This window comes from Apus apus, chromosome 2 (genome assembly GCF_020740795.1).
Source record: "Apus apus isolate bApuApu2 chromosome 2, bApuApu2.pri.cur, whole genome shotgun sequence".
In the NCBI taxonomy this organism is placed as follows: Eukaryota; Metazoa; Chordata; class Aves; order Apodiformes; family Apodidae; genus Apus; species Apus apus.
In genome coordinates, this window is record NC_067283.1 from 83,577,972 (window position 1) to 83,597,888 (window position 19,917).

General features: G+C 39.6%; 1 protein-coding gene across 2 annotated transcripts in view; it reads right to left on the reverse strand.

Moving 5' to 3' along the window:
* ADCY2 (adenylate cyclase 2) overlaps positions 1 to 19,917 on the reverse strand; it is a 230,638-nt gene that overhangs the window by 146,650 nt on the left and 64,071 nt on the right. For both annotated transcript variants that reach the window (XM_051611652.1, XM_051611651.1), the window contains exon 3: positions 16,184 to 16,345. In XM_051611652.1, coding sequence (XP_051467612.1) covers positions 16,184 to 16,345 — 162 coding nt within the window. The remainder of the gene's footprint in view (positions 1 to 16,183; positions 16,346 to 19,917) is intronic.

The window sequence follows — 19,917 nt, forward strand, 5'->3', positions numbered from 1 at the left end:
GAATTGGGGGGACTCAAACAGATGACAGATTTGAAACAAGCAACAGATGGTTCATCTTACAGTGCAGTGAAGCTGCTGAACTCTTCATGACAAGATGCTGTTAAGCAAGATGCAATGTACTGGAGGATATAAAAAAAAAAAGAGCTAAAAACAGGTTTGTAAGGAATAGGAAACAAGAAATAAGAAAAAATGGATCACAAACCAGGGTGTGAGGGAAGCTGAAAGAAGAAATAAATCATGGGAGAAAGCTTTCAGCAATTTAAAAAGGAAAACTTTGAATTCAGAAGGCTAAAATAAAATGGCAGACCTCTTACTTTTGCTAGTTTATAGTCACTATGAACCAAAGGGTGCCATTTTCAGAGCTATCAACATGAAGGCAAATAGTGGTATTTTTTAAGATTGGAAGATTTATTTCTCTTTCCATTGTGCAAAATAAGCCCATTTAACTGCACGCACTTCAACTGCAAAAGAGCATCGCAAATACAGAGGAGCATCACCCTGAAGCAGTTAAGTGCAAAGGCAAACAACAAGACCTTTTCCCGCTCATGCTTTACCTCTTAGGTCCTCAGTTCTCTAAGATACCTCATTATGCCTCACACCAAATCTTCTAAATTGTGCCTAGCATTAATGAGAATCTGAACACCACTATCTTCCTAGTACTGTTTTCACAAACCAAGTAACAGGCAATACCAATTTACAATGAGAATGGAAGGAACTGTGTCAGACATTTAAGGGATGGAAAGAGCATTCATTACTGTAGATCCTTTTTCAGAAGCTTTATTAGTTTGTATCTTGAAAATTTATAACAACCTTTCTGGCTTGACTCTTTAACACTCTGGGTTCACCTCTGCTCTTTATCCTTACATTCCTTTCACTGCCCACAGAAAGAAAAAAAAAAGTACACCTCCACCTGAATGGATGCTCAGTGTGTCTCAAGGGACAGCACTGTCTGCTCTGGCAGTTGGCGTAAGACAAGCCTTTCCCTCAGTATACACGGTCCCTTCTCTCTGCACCCCAAGGACTGTCTGCAGCAGTCATTTGCTGTCAGGTATCGTATCAGCCCAGTCACTACGGAGCAGCATTTTCACACTTACTCTCCTTTTAAACTCTAGTGCTATTGTTGCCTGAAGTCTAACACTGATTAGCAAATGTATAGCGAAAAATCAATTACCTCAACATGCAGTAATCTAGCTCTGTCTGCAACTTCCAGAAGGAGATATGAAAGTTTAATGTTTCTCACGATGACCATGGCTTATGGATTCAGGGCTTAGCACATATGGAGACAGGAATGCCCAGGTAAGGAATTGCCCCCGTGTTATGTGAGCATATGTCACCTCAAGTACTGCTAAGGGACAGACAGCCTTCTCCAGAGATTTCTGTGGATGTAAAAAGCCCATAACCACACTAATAAAAGAAAAATTGCATGTAATTTTTCAAGGAGAAATACATAGCTTTGTTTTCATAGCACACATGGTTATACTGATTTATTTAGGCAGCAAACAATTACGTGACCTCGTTTTTCTAAGAGTGACCAAAAGAGAGTGCAAGACATCAAAACCATTCATTTTAAAACATATTAACATTAATTCTTCATCGAGATAACCAAGAAAACCACTTCCTACACAGAAGCCATAACGTTGCTTAAAAATATACAGAATGCTACTAGAAATATATGTCTCTGGTTTATGTTGGGAGTTTGCTGAATCTGGCAGCCTGACAGAGGTGAAGCTGTGGCAGCACCACATCCCCACATCCATCCATTTTAGGGGCATATGGGCACAAATAAATATACAATGCACATATGCATGTATCCATAACCAGCCACAGAGATCAGCACAGAACATAAACAGCACTCAGGCAAACAAGCTGCACCCACATCCTGATCCTGCTCCACTCTAACTGACCAGGATGAAAGCAACTTAGCATAAAATACCTATGTAGATACACATCCCCCCAGTAATCAGTCATAGAAAACCAGTCTGTTCAACAGCTGGCACACATGGTTTTATCACCCACCCCACATGCAAACAGGTCTCTGTCCGATCCCGCTTGGACTCCCTGCTTCCTCCAGTAGCCAAGCCATGCCTCCTCTAGCTTCTCCACTATCTGACTCAGTCTTACAGCTTCATCTCCCACTCACTAGCTACCCTGGCCTAAGCAGTGATCACACAAGCTAAGATACACACCCACAAAATACATATGCAACACAGTGTCTCCAGATGCCCCTGCTCAGGTTCCTCTGACCCGTGGCACCTTGCCCTATAGCTGGTACTTAGACCTCTCTGGTTTCTCCACCACAACAGACACTTGGGACCCCGGGACCCATGGTCTCTCTTTCATGGTCTCCCCCCACACATATACACGCACATGCACACAGAATGCACATGTCCCTTCATCTGTTTAGAAATGGAGGCTGAGAAAAGACAGGACAGACAGTCTGGGTCAGGCACAGGGCATGGACAGGTAACATTGACTCAGGAATATTTTTAGCTAATGTAGCTCAATGGAAGCTGAAATAACATCGCTGAGAGAAAATAGCTAGACAATGATTTGGAGGACTACGTGTGTAACATGTACAATAGATTCTGAAGTGACTTGGTCAATACCAATAACAGGAGAAAAGAAATCACCTCTGAATTCAGAGTTCATCAGTGCAGCATCAATAAACTGAACTGAGGTGAGAAAGTTAGCCAAAAACCCAGGAAAAAACATTCACTGTCTAAAATGCTGGATAGCAGAAAAAAAAGGGTGTCATCAATGATGACTGAACAGCAAATGAAGCAAAATCTTAGAGCAAATAATGCTGAGCATTATCAAAGGTGCCTTATTATCCACCTTTCAATTTTTCAGCATTCTACTTCTCTTATCAGCATTTATGCTTTTGTCACCATTTTTGCACATATAGTTTCCATCTGTTTCTTCTTGTTTCCCTTGTTCTTTTTCCTGTCCTCTTTTTTTACATCATGTTATTTCTGCTCTTTTAAGACTTTCAAAGTGTTATTCTATGCTTATTTTACTAAAAAGATGTCTATGTGGGGGAAGAACCCAATAAAAGCCCTAAGGGTCTTAACCAGCTTAAGTGGATTTGATGTTACAAAAGCAATTAAGCATGATAAATTAGTAGACCTAAATAGAGTGATAGTGCAAAAGAACTGGAGTTGAAATGCCACCACTTCACTGCCCAGTTAGGCTCAAAGGACACTGTCACTACAGCAACAGCCTCTCCCAGGTGTCACAGGGGGACCATGCCACCTCCTCTTTCCATTCCTGCCCACTGGCCCATGCAAGTTGGCTGAAGCAGGCAGACAGCCTGGGAGCGTTGTTGCTATCGACTGTTCTTCCCACAGGCCAAATTTTAATGACTCTTTCCACAGGCCAAGCAGTGTGTAAGCATTCGTAACACCTCTCTCAGAAAGTGAGTATGTGTTTCTGCAAAGGTCAGCAACAGTCAGCATTCAGAGACCATCAGCAAAAACTCCAACAGACCTCTGCCAGAAACTGAAACACCACCTAATCACCTACATACCAGAGGACACAGGATTATCGCACACCTCATCTTTGCATCCAGAGTGTGAAGCTCTCTAACACAAACTGCTTGCAAACCTCCTTGAATAATCCAAGCAGTTTCTCTAGAAGTATGTATGTCAGTAAATGCTCATTGGGACACAGTCTCTTCCTGTCTGCAAAAAAAATTTGGGCAAGATCTCATTTCTACAAGTCTTGGGACAAATCGCAACAAATAATGCTAGTAGACAAGGACAGCCAAATCCTGCTGTGGTTAGCCTGAACAGATGTTGCTGTGACAGAGCCACTACTGACCTAGACCATACAAGAGACAGTATTCAAGAAAAAGAAGATTATTCAAAAGTGGCTGTTAAACAAACAGCAAATTTCTTCAGAACAGAACTCAGTTTTGGCTTCTAAAAGACATGAGTGTGTTTGTGTTGAAGAACTCAAATCTCATTCTTTAGAGTTTGAGCTACTAATTTGCATGGGAACTGGCTGAAATAATTTAACACAGTTTAAAACTAGTGAGATGAACTTCTAAATTCTTCCTTTCATCCTTTTCTGAAGTAACAGATACTGGCAACAGCTGTAGAAAGGACAGGCACTGGAATCTTGAATAGCTAGTCTTTAGCATGCATGGGAGTCTTCCTACGCATAGGATCAATGAAACCGATTATTCTTGCTTAGGAATCAATAAGAAAATTTTCTCTGGGTCAGATTGAGAAGTATGTGGAGAGCACCTTTTTCACACTGAGAACAAACATCTGCTGGGATCATTTAGGATGATTTTTCTCAGGTATTTGTTTCTTGCCTTGCTGAGGCCTCCACTATTGGCCACCTATCAGTCTTAGTTCTGTGCATCTGCAAGCAGTTAAACCGACTGGAGACCTATACTGTTTTGACATTGATAGGTCTAAATTATTTGTTAAAACAGTGTAGAGGGCTGTGAATTAACTGTGCTACCGTATATTCAAAGATATGGAAGCTGGCCTAAGGTTCAGGTTTAGACATACCTCTGCACGGATCTGTGTTTCCAGAGCCACATAAGGGCTTTCATGCAGCCTGAGTTTCCAAAGTCCTTGGACCTGAGCTAGCTCAGTGCAGAGCCAGCTTGCTCACTTCAAGCCTCTGTTCTTGTGGCTTCTGACTTGATGATAGCCTGCTATACATCCATGAGAAAATACATCCTCAAAGGGACAAAGAAAATAAAACTGCAAATTGGTTCATGAACATTTTTGTCTGATAAAGAACAGCCTATGCTGTTTTCAAAATGCTGCTATCAAAGTTAAAACACATAGAACAAACCAGTAACAGCAGAGGAGCCAAACATCAGTTGTAGCTAATGCTGTTCCACTCAGAAACTGATAGCATATCAGAGTTCACATAGGTGAACTCATACAGGTGCTCTGTAGCAAATATGTAGCATATAGTCTTTGGTATACCCAGAATCTGTCTAAACTGACAGCAGATAAACATGGTTTATTATACATAAGTAGTGAGAGGCACAGGAGAGAAATGATTGCTTTTCAGACCCACACAGACCAAACACTGATGCTGTGAACCACATGTGCAGTAACAGATGTTCCTTGAGAAGGGAAAGAATATGCTGTGTAACAACCAAAGGTGCAATCCCTGGGAAGAATTACTTCAAGTTTTGGTTTGCAGATAAAGTCCTCTAGCTGTGTCTCTGCTGGTAAACCAAATAAGACTGGAAAGCAGTTTTGAGCTCCATCACCATCATCACTCCTGTACAGCTGCTACCTCTCTCACTAGTGTCATTTTGATCTGGGCCACTGAACTTTTTCCCAGAGCCTTGACACATCTTAGGGAACAGAGCACATCAGGATTTATTCAGAAAAAGTTGACGCCCACCACCCTCTTCGGGGAAGGAAGAAGGAGTGGGAGTTTAGGCAGGTGACCATGAGCTGTGCTGTGCCACCTAGCTCCAGGGCCAGAGAATGGCTCCCCTTCTATCAGCAACATAGCTGTAGCTGCTGAGGAAAAAAAAAAAAAAAAAGTGGCAGAAGTTTGTTACCTCAATTGCTTCCAGCCTCCACTTGCCTTTTTTGGAGCATTAACCTATTCCATCACACGCTTACATAGCGCCTGCAACATCGGCAGTTGGAGGCTGTCGATAGTAATTAAAATCCAGGCAGTTCTGCAGCCGGCGCTTTGCTCAATCACACTGAAGACCAGTGTGTGGGAGAAGTGAGCTGAGGGAAACAAGGACTAGCCAAGGACTCATGTGAGCAAGCACTGACAGGAACGCACAGGAGTGCAAATTTGCAAGGTGGCTGGAAGAGGAATGACTTCACCTGCCTAAGCAGTGGCTCAGCATCGGGGGATGGCAGGGGCTGAGAGGACCAATAAAAAGATCACATCCTATTGCAATGTCTCTGAACAGATGGGAGCTTAAACCACTGCAGCTGTGGGAAGCTATTTGGGGAGGGTGGCATCTCAGCTGGATTCTGACTCAACAAAGGCTTCTCCATGCAAGTTATCAGGTGTTTGTGCTCCTGATCCCTCTTATTTCATACTGCACTAAAAGTGGTTGGCAGGATGGGGAAATGTATCCACATCTTGATAGTGAAAGGCATTTTTCTTCTACTGAACTCTTGAAAATAATGTGTAGGGATAGATGATAACAAGTGTATAAAATGACAAAGCATCATGCCTGGAGTGAGTATCTCACCCAGAATTTTATGCTTCAGCTGCAATAAGAGAAGTAATTCACAATAAACTTCACAAATAATACCAAGCTGTAAAGGCACTATGTAACTTAAAAGGCTAGGCAATGGCCTTGCAAATGGAATGAAAACAGCAAAGTTAACTCGATTCAAGGAATTCAAGATTCTTTACTCTAGAAAAATCACCTGGAAGGACAGTATTACAGAATTCTGAATGCACAGATTTAGGTTTTTACTGGGAAGTTATTTCTGTTAATGTCATCCCTAAAAGGATATGGAATACAACTCCCTTGCAAAAGGTGCCCTGTACAGTGAGAGTTTAGTTGGTGCTCCAGCAATGCAATGTGAGAGGAAGGGACAGCCAGTATAGCATGCTGCTTTCTGTTCCAGTTTAGAAGCACTGGAAATTCCAATCAGTTGTTTGACTGTTTTATATTTTTGCAGGTATAGCAGCCTTAGGATTGAGCATTCTGACACAGCCATTTTATAATCTAATTGATATACTAAAGGACCATGGAGTTGTTCATCAAATACATTTAAATTTTGGAAAGTTAAAACTGCTAAAAAAATTGTCATTTTTAGGATAAGAAATGTAAGAAGAGTGATAAATAAATATACAACTGAAATACATTGCTGATAAAAATATTCATTTAAATGGAGTGGACACCAGTCTTTTCAGTAAAGCTTAAAAATCAATGCTAAATGGAGATATTTTCATTATTTTTTTAAAGGAGGCATTTATTACTTATCTTCTCTGCTTTGGTGATTTCCTACACATCTCACCAGAACTATTTTCTATGCATTTCTTAGGTGCTGATTTTGGGCTGCAGGTAAATGCTGCTTTTGAAAACCCACATGGCTGCCTGCATACATGATTTCATTTTACCATGGCCCTGCAACTCTCAGCCTTTGCTGAATTTTTCATCATATTAAGTATTTCAGGTCTTCTCTTCACAGCTTTAGGGACTTTCTGGAAGATGTTCACATTCCTCATGTTAATGCTTGAATACTATGAAATGCAACTATGCATTCTCCTACAGATCTGTGCTCCTAAGCAGGCTCTTCATAAGCACATCCAAACGGTGCAGACTGTCTTAAAGAATGAGTGAAACACAAAGTACACCTGCAGGTTGTAAAAATTAGTTAGAAAACCAGCAGACAACATTTCAATATCTGCCTAGATTTAACCATAAAATCAAAAGTAATGTGTGCTGTAATAAAAAATATGCTTACTGCATTGTGCTATGCAGGGCATAGCATTCCTGTCTCAAACTGGTTTGCAGATGCTGCACAACGTGGTGAGGCAGAATGCTGCTGAGCTGGGGAGACCAAAGGGAAAAACAGCCAAGAGAGGGGGCAGCAACAGTTGCTGCAACAAGAAATAGAGTCTCCCTCCTTCAATAGCAGTCACTGCCCTCCACCCCTCAGCAGGGATAACAGCAACACATTTTGTGGAACTGCGCAGGAGAAAGCAAGGGTTGTTTGAGCTGCATTATCTTCGTGAATAACCCCATCTCCTTCAAAAAATTGCCTTTAAGGGAGAGGATAAAGTCGACCTAGAGCAAGAGCTTTTATCCTTTCAAACTACTAAAATTCCTATGTGCTTTAAGCTTTCACTGTGGCTATACAGCCTCAGGGCTTATAAAATAATGAATGTATTTAAAGACATAGTTGTTTTTCCAACCTTTTTTTAACAAGTGTGATTTTTTTTTTTTTTGTACTAAATGTTAACAGCATAAACCAACTTCTATTTTATTTCTAAGCCCTAGAGCTGGCACTTTTTTTCTTTTAGGCAGGGACTACTGATGGGTTTTTTTCTTTCGCTGGTATGCAATTATAAAACATTTTTTGTAAATATTGTCACCTATTAAGACTTTGATTTAACATATGAATTTAAATCAGTTATCTAAACAAAAGGTATATAGCCATATGCTCCATGTTGATTAGAACATCTAAATGTACAGTATAGATGCTATATCAAAGTTGCCCATCAAAATCTGGTCCATCATCTGATACTGTCAGTTATGTATTTTTCTAGGAGCTGATGAGACAGAGAAGCATAAAACACTATTAACTCTGAAAAAGCTCACTAGATCTACGGAAATATTTGTAATTTAGATCTGGTATGTTATTTTAGAGATTCACCTTAAGAATTAGTTGCAAAACACATATTAGGCATCAACTCTTGAATCTTGACAGAAATAATAATATAATTATTGTTAGGTTAATTACTCAAAAGCTGCACGCAGGAAGAAAAGCACAGAGAGACAATAGTGGGGGGAAACCTGAATAACAATGCAACGTACTGCCTTCACTGACAGACCTTCATCCTGGTCTGCCAAAGAGGGGAGCAGGATAAGGCAGTTGGTGCTGCTCGTGTTTGTGTGAGAGCTGCATGTATAAGTCTGCATGCCCAACTGTATATTTCATAGAATCACAGAACCATAGAATCATAGAATCATAGAATGGTTAAGGTTTGAAGGGACCTTAAAAATCATCAGGTTCCAACCACTCTGGCATGAGCAGGGACACCTCACGCTACACCAGGTTGCTCAAATCCCCATCAAACCTGGCCTTCAACATGGGGGACATCCACAACTTCTCTGGGCAACCTGTTCCAGTGTCTCACCATCCTCACAGAAAAGGATTTCTTCCTCATATTCTATCTAAATCTCCCCTCTTTCAGCTTAAATCATTCCCCCTTGTCCTATCACTGCATGCTCTTGTAAAATATCCCTCCCCAGCTTCCCAGTAGCCCCCCTTCAGGTACTGGAAGGCGACTATGTGGTCTCCCTGAAACCTTCTCTTCTCTAGGCTGAACAGCCCCAACTCTCTCAGCGTGTCTTGAGAGCAGAGGGGCTCCAGGCCTTTGATCATCTTCATGGCCCTTCTTTGGACCCTCTCCAACAGCTCCATGTCTTTCCTGTGCTGAGGGCACCAGAACAGTACACAGTATTCCAGGTGCAGCCTCACCAGAGCAGAGCAGAGGGGCAGAATCACCTCCCTGGCCCTGCTGGCCACACTTCTTTTGATGCAGCCCAGGATGCAGTTGTTCTCTGGGCTCCAGCTCACACTGGCAGCTCATGTTGAGCTTCTCATCTACTACCACCCCCAAGTCCTTCTCCTCAGGACTGCTCTCCAGCCATTCTCCCCCCAGCCTGCATTTGTGCCTGGGGTTGTGCCCACCCAGGTGCAGGACCTTGCACTTGGCCTTGCTGAACTTCATGAGTTGGCACTGGCCCACCTCTCCAGCCTGACAAGGTCCCTCTGAATGGCATCCATCCCTTCCCTCTAAGGTTTCAACTACTTCACACAGTTTGGTATCATCGACAGACTTGCTGAGGATACACTCAGTTCCACCATCCATGTCACCGACAAAGTGGCACACATATTTATATGCATATATACGCGGTGTGCATGAGTACAAATGCAGCACACTTTTGCCAAACATAGACTATATCTGATTAAATGGTTCCCCTTGATAAAACACATGAATCTTCCAGACAGAAAACACACCCATGGCATATCTTGTATTTTAAACTTCACGAAAAAACCCACACAGTAGAAAACCACTGGTTACTCCAGGAAAGACAGGGAAGAGTAGAACTGCCATCTGTGGAAGAAGATACGCAACACAAGCCAGAAGGCTCATGTTGGTGGTGGGAGTCTGGGACAGTTTTGAAGAATGAGCACAGCAAAGGCAGCCATATCGTGTTTTTGTTCATCAGAAGGTACCTGCTGAGAGTGTTCTGAGGGTTTAAACACCTAATAATCCAATCACTACGACCTCAACGGAAGGCTTCTGAGTAGCCAAAAGAGCCTGCCACCCACTATCAAAATTACCTACCTAGCTTTATAGAGTGTCTGTAAAATTTAATCTATCAGCATTTTCAAATAATAGGCAGAGACTCACTGCAGACTGCATAATCAAGCCTCAAAAGGAGGTATCTGGGCCACAGACCCCTCTATGCAGGAACAAAGTGGTTCCAGTAGCAAGGAAGTTAGAAATACACACTAGTAGTGAGAAAGAGATTCAAACGAGCAGGAAAATTTGCCTGACTGCTAAGTTAAAAATCAATGGCTATGACCTATTCAGGAAAACAAACAAACCAAAACAACAAGCAGAACAGCAGCTTAAAATATAGGGAAGGTGGTTTTATCAAAAAATACATAAAACAAAAAAATACGAATTTCTTAGTCACTACAGATCTTGAAACAAATTATACTAATAGTTCATTCATCAGAAGTGAAGCAGAAACCATAATCTGGATGCACACTAGCACTACTTAGTGCAGATACATCAGGAGATCATACAAGAATAAAGTAGCAGCTACATCTTTAGCTGTCCATAGCATATAGGATAAATTTTGTATTGTAATAGAAGACCTCAGCCTAGATGATGGTAAATGCACAAAATCTTATGGATGTAGCCTTGAAATTTCCCAATTCAAACATTCTTGAAAATAACAAATTTTTCATTTATCATTTGTTTTTGACCACCAGGACAGAATATTACGTTAGGATTTATCCAGGCTACCAGAAAAGAACGGATCACACAAGCAAAGATGGAGCAATACTTATATAAATGTTGTTACAAATTCTTTTTGCTGTGTGCCTTCTTGAACAGAGTCCTCCCAATAATATGAATATATATATATATACAAATGCAGGCTGCACAGTTACAATTTTTGGCCTTTAAAAGGGACCTCTTTTACAGTGCTGCAAGGAGCTGGCAAAAAAAAAAAATCCAAAAGATAAGTAACACTAGTTTAAAGGAAAAACAAAAACAAAAAACAAAAACCCCCACTAATTACAGTTTGTAGCAATTTAGCCAAAGTTTGGAAAACATTTAGCCACAGCTATTGAAAAAAAGATTAGAAGAACAAGAAAAATTACTTGTTGAGAGAGTAAAACAACATTGCTTTCTTAAAGACTAAAATAAAAAACCCTACACTCCTATATAACATAGGGAAAAAGAAAAATAGAAGCCTACAGGATGTTTAATGATTTTGGTTAGTTCTTTTTTAACAAATTAAGAGCAAAATTACCTGTAATTATAGTATCAACCCATTATGAGATCAGAATGGTTGAGCAGTTGATACCATTCTGCAAGAAAACACAAGTATTTGATTAGAATCTGTTTGGTATGGGGAGAAACACATTGTGTGTTTGTACCAAGGGATGGCAGTGAAATACCTTCCATTCCAGTCATAACTGAAAGGGATGTTAAGACGCAAAAGTCTTCTGAGCCAAATGCCTTAATGCCATAACTAGACTCATGTTCCCTTGCAGCAGTCCTAACCACCAGGCTCCCAGGAGCAGACAGAACAACATCCTCTGTTTGGCAGCAGGATGTTCACCTGGAAAGAGGGGGCAGAGTCCCAAATTCCAGACTGTGTGGCTTGTAAGGGTTAGGATGAAAATTTTCAACAGAAAAAAAAAAAAACAAAAACCAACAAAAAAAAACCCCAAACCAACAAAATAACACGAAACCCCAAACCATATATACACAGCTACTTTTTCATAAACTAAGACTGGAACACAGGACACTTTTTCCTCCTTTCTGTCACAGATCCCACAGCTGGGCACTAAACTCCCCACGAAACTGCAAGGAGAGACTAGCTGTGTATTTTACTGTAGAGCCTGTGTCTCCATGCTAAGCACTGAAGCACACTAACCCCCTTTGTAGACCTCCCCCACTACGCTCACTTGGCACTGCTGCAGCTGCTCCTGGCACGCTCCTCTAAGGCTAATGTTCACGTTGCAAGAAAGATGTTGACAAAGCACAAGTAAGGACTCAAAGAACTGTGCAAGTGATTAAAGGCTTAGCTAGTGCACAAGCAGGCAGTTCATTTATTTTATTGACAAAAAGGTTATGAGGCAAATTCGTGATGGTCTAGAAGTTCTCTCACGAGAGAAACAGAAATTGGGTCTGTCAGTCCACCGGCCAAAAAAATGAGATCCAGTAGCTAGATGACACGGCTAGACAAATTCCTACTAGGAAAGAGGAACAAAATTTTAACACTGACAGTCAACAATCACAGAAAAAATATGAAGGCTTGCAAAAGATCATCTCCATCATTGCAAATTTTTGAAATAGGTGAATTCCCTCTCCCAAAAAGACATGCACACGTCAAACAGATAGTTCATGTAGCCAGCAGAGAGTGTGTCTAAGGATTCTTTATCCCAGAAGGAGGCTTTTATCTCAGTATCTCTGACTGCAACCAAGACTGTATAATAAAGAGCATGCTAAGCCTTTCAGCTTTACTAAAGCAAATTTTGGGTGTATAACTTTACAGAGGACTACAAAAGGAGTAACAAACCAGAAGGATAGGTTCTGCCAAATCTCAAAATAAGCAAAAAAAAATCTAATGCTTCAGAAGTATTTGCTCTACTGGTAGTCCAAAGGCATGATTAACTTCCAAAATGCTATGGGAAGCCAACCAGAGACACTGCAGGATGCTGAAAAATTGAAGAGGGTCCAGCAGAGGGCTACCAAAAGCATAATAAGACAGGAAATTTGACATAAGAAGAAAGACTGAAAGAATGAGGTTTGTTCAACCAAGAGAACAGAGCTCAGAGAAGATTTAATAAAAGTCTTCCAACACATAGGAAGTAGTTAAAAGGAGATGCAGGTACTCTCTAGAGAAGAATCCTTGCTATATATACAGGATATATGCTGTAATATCTGATGTTTACCTACAGGTATATTTGTTATACCACTGACTTTCTGCTTCTACTGGTTCCCTATCTGTCCTCTAGGGAAAAAAAAAAAGTCAATGCAAGAGGGAAAACACACTGTTCATTCCTAACACTGTTGTTTTTTTCTGTTTTTTTTTTAACAAATCAGTATTCCCTAAATCAAAACAGTATGTTTTTGTCAAAGCTAAATGTAGCTTCACAAGCCAGATTTACTTTGCTTAGCTGTGAACATGTTTCTCTAAGCTTTCTAATTTCAGCCTACTGGTAGTTCCTTATTTCTGGGCTTTAGTGACCAAACTCTGCAAATCAGCTTCAGTCTAGGCCTCATGTACAGGAAAGCTAGGGAGGGGCTTTTCACCAGAGGGGGCAGTGATAGAACAAGGGGTAATGGTTTTAGACTGAAAGAGGGGAGATTTAGGTTAGACATCAGGAAGAAAATCTTCACCATGAGGGTAGTAAGGTGCTGAAATATGTTGCTCAGGGAGGTTGTGGAAGCCCCCTCCCTGGAGGTGTTCAACGCCAGGCTGGATGAGGCTTGTGCAGCCTGGTCTAGTGTGAGGTGTCCCTGCTCATAGCAGGGAGGTTGGAACCTGATAATCTTTAAGGTCCCTTCCAACCTTAACCATTCTATGATTCTATGATTCTGTGATATGTATATATAATTTATTTATTTTTAAAAACCCAACAAAACATTCAACAGCACTGTCCTTTTAAATAAATATAACCCAGCTCTTATTTGTTGTTGTTGTTAATTACACACACATTCTATACCAACTTAAGGTATATCATGAACAAATGTTATTTCTCTTTTTAGTGTAATCACTGTCTTGAATCTAATCCTTTATTTGTAGTCTCAATTTTCAAAAGCAGAGAACACAAAACAAACGTTTTTTGCTTACACTCCAAAGTATAAACAATAGTAATCTAAAAGTGTACAGAGGGCAAATGAAATGTGATATTGGCATTTAGTCCCTTCCACACATTTTTAAGAACACAGTGCCCTTAGTACTTTTGGTAAATGCCAAACTATTCAGAACATTAAATGCATTTTACAAAGAGAGACAAGAAAATTATTCACATCCTGGAAATTAAATACTCTTAATAAATCTACAAATTGCTCAAAGAATTCCACTCTTTCTGAATGAAACAGGAAGTTGCAGAAGAGGTGAAAGACACTAATTGCACATTGTGGCCCATTATTAATTTATTTTTATTCTGGAGTCATGATGTGTCTAAAAACATAACATCTTCTGAAAGTACTGTTTTAAATATACCAAGTTTTAATGGTCTAAAAATACAGGCAGGAAAAATAAGTAAGTTCTGCCAACAGCAACTTTAACCCGATAACACTTTTAGGGAAGGAGAGGCAAACATTAATACTGTTTAAGCAGCATATCTGTGCTACAATAAAAGCTATAGATTGACATAAAATGAAGACTACCATTCACCCTGACTTATTCCACTACAATTATCAGTAACTGTATTACGTAATTATTAAAGACTGTTTTGACTGTAGATGACCACAGTCCTTGCTTAACATCCAGCACAAACTGGCAACCTCCACCAAAAAATATGCTACCAGCTCAAAGGAGCAAGAAAAAAGCAAACCCACTTATCTCACCATTTACAATTTGTATAGAGAACTACATCCCAGAACACATTTTGTTGATGGGACTTCAGTCTCAAAATTCTATGTAACACAGATCTGCAGCCATATCTGGAAACAAAATGTACTTTTCTGAACAACAACTTACAAGGCATGATTTTTGTAAAATCACTGCAATTTTGAAATTATCCCTTGAGACATAATGTTTTCAAAATAAAGCTCAAGTAACTTAAAAGGTAAGTATAAATTATTTGCTTTATTCTTTATGCTGTTCACAATAAATAGCACGATATCCACCTTTCTTGTTCTACTGGTATGTTTCACTACAAGAAAGACATCGAGGTGATGGAGCGAGTCCAGAGAAAGGCAACAAAGCTGGTGAAGGGTCTAGAGCACTAGACCTCCTGAAAGGAGGTTGTAGCAAGGTGGGGGTTGGTCTCTTTTTCTAAGTAACAAGCAATAAGACAAGAGGAAATGGGCTCAAGATGCACCAGGGGAAGTTTAGATTAGATATTCAAAAAGATTTCTTCAATGAAAGGGTAATTAGACACTGGAGTAGGCTGCCCAGGGAGATAGTTGAGTCTCCATCCCTGGAGGTGTTTAAGAGACATATAGACGTGGTGCTTCATAACATGGTTTAAGCACTGGACTTGGTAGAGTTAGGTTAATGGTTGGTAGAGATAGGTTATGGTTGGACTCGATGATCTTAAAGGACTTTTCCAACCAGAATGTTTCTGTGATTCTGTTTATAAAAAAGCACTTCCTTCTAAGCTTCAGTGTCATTTTGGTGCAAAACTTAAAATATTTCTGTTTCCCTAAAATGACACAACTATATTAAAAAAAAAAAAAAAACCACCATGTATTTGCTTTTCAAAATGAAATACAAATTTTTCCTTAAAAATACAGATTCCTATCAATGACAGCTCAGATCATCACAGTACTACAACAAAAAACTGTAGTATTTCACCATTTAAAAGATCTTCTGAAAAACAGTAAGGAAAAACAACTCCTAATACTTGGATTTTAAAAAATTATTCCTCTGCCATACGTCATCTAGTACAGTACCAGAGCTGAGTTACAAGCTATGACCCAACTGCAAACACTGATGGGATTCCTTAATGTCATGGAGTCGAACCAGCCAGTCCTCTTCAATCAGGGGGCCCAGCCAAGAGGAGGCTGTAAAATTCCTATAAATGGCTGAGATGACAAGCCCTATACCACACTTTGAGAGGGTCTTCAAAACAGATATTTAACCCAGCAGCCCACAGGGTATGCAAAGGAACAATCATTTTATGAGTCAAAGGTAACAAAGGTACCTGGAAAAAATCCTTGGTCTTTGAAGTCAGGCTTTAATGAGGTGAGTAGAGATCAGAACAATGTGGTTTACATACCAAAATGATAATGCATCTACGACAATACAGCTGTATCACATAATCTTTTGAGCAGTGTTAGTTTCTACACTGGTCAGCAATACATGGCTGTAGATTCTACCACTTACACATGCAATTCAGCAAGACTTAACATGACTGACCCCCTCATTATTAGAAAGTGAATTAAGTCTTTAGCAATTCAGAAACGAAGAAAGACGTGTTCATACTCCCAAGCACCCACTGAAGCACTCCTGTCTCATTTACCAGGCTACTAAGTGAACGATTAATCATTAACTCCAGAAAGCACCTACCTGCCAAACCAAGTGTTCCTTTACAACAGCTGTACCTGAGAGACAGACGCTCAGCACAATCGTATGAGATGCAGAGGTCAAGACGCTGGCAACTATAGCATCCCTCATGTTGAAGGGCAGCATGGTATACACCACAAAAATAATGAACAAGAAAAATGATACCTGTGCAAGACAGCAAGACAAAAAAGAAGCATGTCAAATTCACTTTGGAATAACATTTGAAAGTAGCATTTAATTTTGAACTGTCTTCAACATAAAGTTACACATCAGTTTTATAAAGGAAAGTTACTGCTAACCCTGCAGAAAATTGATTTGGGAAGAATTTGTTTGTTTCGTTTTTTGGGGGTTTTGTCCTGCTCTGGCAGGGGGGTTGGACTTGATGATCTTTGCAGGTCCCTTCCAACCCCTAATATTGTGTGATCCTGTGATTAGAAAAAGTGTTGGAAAATTTACACTGTATTTAGTTTAAGAAATACAGTTTCAAGATATTACATCATGGTTTGAGAACTATATAATAATCCAAACTTTTCAAATTTAACTTCCAATTTATTTTTTCAAATTTTAATTCTACTAACACTGTTTACAGTGAGAGTGTAATTCTCCTGAGACCTGTGACTTCTGTTCTGTTAACTGCATTGCAAAACAATTTGCCAAGCTCCTCCGCAGGGCCTAAATTTCAATGCTGAGAGATTTTGTTCATCTTGGTGCACTAAAAACTCACAATCTTATATAACATGACATTACATAAAAAAGCCCCAGGTTATCCAAGCATTTTGTTTAAATACTTCATGTGTATCTACATGTCGTATGTAAAATTCCATTAAAACACTACATCTTAAGACAATACATTTATTTAGAAAAACAACTTCAGACAATCACAGCCCATAAGCAGAATTTACTGTTAGCTTCTTTTAAATGGTACTAGTATTCACACTAGCTTTATGGAACAAACTCTCCAGATGCACAACCCAACCCGTAACAGCAAAAGGAATTCCTTCACTGTACATCCAAACTATTACATAATTTAATGGTACGCGTATGTTCCAAACTCCACCACATATTTGAGAAAATGTAACTAGATTTGGGGCACAGATTTTGCACACATGCATAAGTAGGCAATTCTGAAAACATGCCAGCTTGTGTATAATTATATCCCTACGTAAGCCTTTTCATCAGTTTTAGTTGACTTACAAGCCTATTCACCATTTAACAGTTGTATACACACAGTATCTTAATTCAGAAAGCTCCCAGGAAGGTAAGAGCAACAGCTCACTTCTCTTATCAAAGTCAGTCTGCTTTCTTCACATCTGCATGTGGTGATTCCATCATCAAAACTGAACCCTAATGTATGTGTACCTACAAGACAGTGGAGGTGTTATTCTTCATCATGGAGACAGACTTGGATGGAGAAGGAAGTCCACTTCTGTTCTTTACTCATCTCTCTCCAGTTCCCCCATTAAGATTAACCCCACTTCTTCCTGATTGCTCATATTCTTTTTGATACTGCCCAAGAGTCCTGCATACTCAAGAATCAAAAATTTCAATGGCATGAAATGAAAAAGAACAGCAAAGACCTTGAGAGATAATAGGAAAATAAAATAACAAGAAGACAAAGGGAAAACTGCTTTGTCTCTTCTTCCCATGTGCCAGCTGATAGAACAAGGAAACAGAAGTGTTTGATACCTGTTTAGTTTCAGTCCTTCCTAAAAGTTTTAACAGTGTTCAAATGTTAGTAAAACCACTGGGAAAGAAAAGTGAATACAGACTTGGTCTAGGTAAGAGAAGGACTATGAAAGTATTATGTTTTCAAATTATCTTGGCTGGGTAGAATCTGCTGTGATGCTGAGAGAACTAACGGATAGTCTCAAAACCTGGGAAATATACACAAAGTTCTAGCAGGCTATAAAAGGGAAACAGTGTGTGTCTTTGAAAGGTTGGCAAAAGGACTAAGGAATTAAGAACTTCTCAGACTAGCTTAAATTCCTGGAGTAATAACAGACCAAGTAATAGAACATTTCATAATCAAGAGTTCCAAAAGTTAAGAAAAATGTAACCAACAGCCAGAGTGATTTTGCTGAGAAAATATAACGTCAAAGCAATCTCACCTTCTTCTGTCATGATAACAGGCCTCAGGGTAGAGGGAAAACCTGAATAATGAGCTAGGCAGTAACCTGGGATATGAAAGGTCCTTTAATATAGGCATAAGATGAATGGATCTCAGAGACAAAATATCTTACCAGCATGTAAGACCAGATGCCTAAAACATGTTTCCAGTGAAAAAAATGGTTTGAAGAATAATTCTGGACTTTAGTCTTGGAAGAAGGATTTAAAATGCCTCCCATCCCAGTGACTTTTAATGAAAATAAGGTTTTGTTGTTTCTAAGTTTAGCTTTCTAATTGGCTAGGGGAAAGACAGCATTTGCATATTTGTGAGAATTTCATGATTAGAAAATCAAAAAATTATCCTTCTCTAACTATCTTGTCTCCAAAAATAGAACTTGCATATTTTCTGTGCTTGAATATGATTTGACTTTGTAGCCAGGCTAAATGATCCATCCCACCTGTGAGGTACATGCTAAGTACTTCCAGAACTCATTAGTGATTGTAGAATACAATATGATGCTGTTGCTTTTCAACTTTGACATAAAACAGACTATGAAGCACATAAAAAAGATTTTGGTATACTGCAATGCTTCTAGTGGTATCAGCTGTATCAGCTCCAAATTCATTATACTGTTGTAAACAAGAATCTTTTTGAGTTACACTATTTGCCTTGTTCAAAATAAATGGATAGTTTGAACCTTCCACAACCTACCAACAGAGAGAGTTTTCAAAAGTTTCAACCCCTCTTGAATGTGGCTACATTTAAGTGTAATTCTGTAGAAGGTGATACTCAAAGGCTTCTGCGTAGGGCTGTTCTTCAGGTAAAAAGATGAGACAGGCTTTCTGGACTGAGTCACTGCAGAATGGACACTGGCCCTTGACCCTTTTCATGATCTTTTTGTAAGAATTAGCAGAATACTGCTAACACAAATAGTAAAAAGCAGTGTTGCCAAGCTATGAAAGACCCCACTACTCTATTGCAAGAGTTGCTGAAGACCTCACTGCATGTCTACACTTGGCGTGTGTACCCATCACTAACACAGTATTAATTTACAGTGCACTATTTTTTTACTCTATTAAAAGCAGCCTGTTCCACCCAAGCATGCCATAACCACAGTGCCTGTCACTGTTTTGGAAGCAATCTTTGATGTGAGTCATCATTACGACTGTCTAGTTGAAACACAATTTTTGTCCTGATCTGAACTTCGATTGCTTTGGGTATTTGATTCTCAGAGACTTTTTTGATGAGCTTACGTTACCCATAACTTGGAGATAGGGAGTATTTGGGCATTGATGCTATGCATCCCAGCACGTAGCACTTTATTTTGGTTAACACTTGTGTAACAACTTACACACAACTATGTGGCTTTCCTGCTTTGATTGAGGAGTGTACAGGACTATTACCAACTATTCTTGACTGTCAGAGCTTAGCAAACACTATTTGCTGCTCTAGCTATTTCTTGTCCCACACTTCAGTAGTGCCACATTTTCATCTACTCTGTAAGCATTACTTTTCCGCTGGGATTTAAAGGATGATGAGATGCTACAGTGGGGCTGTCTAGATAGGTATATAACAGACTATTTTTCTGCAGATTTTGTGCAGCTCCTTTCAGAAGGGCAGTGAAACTTCT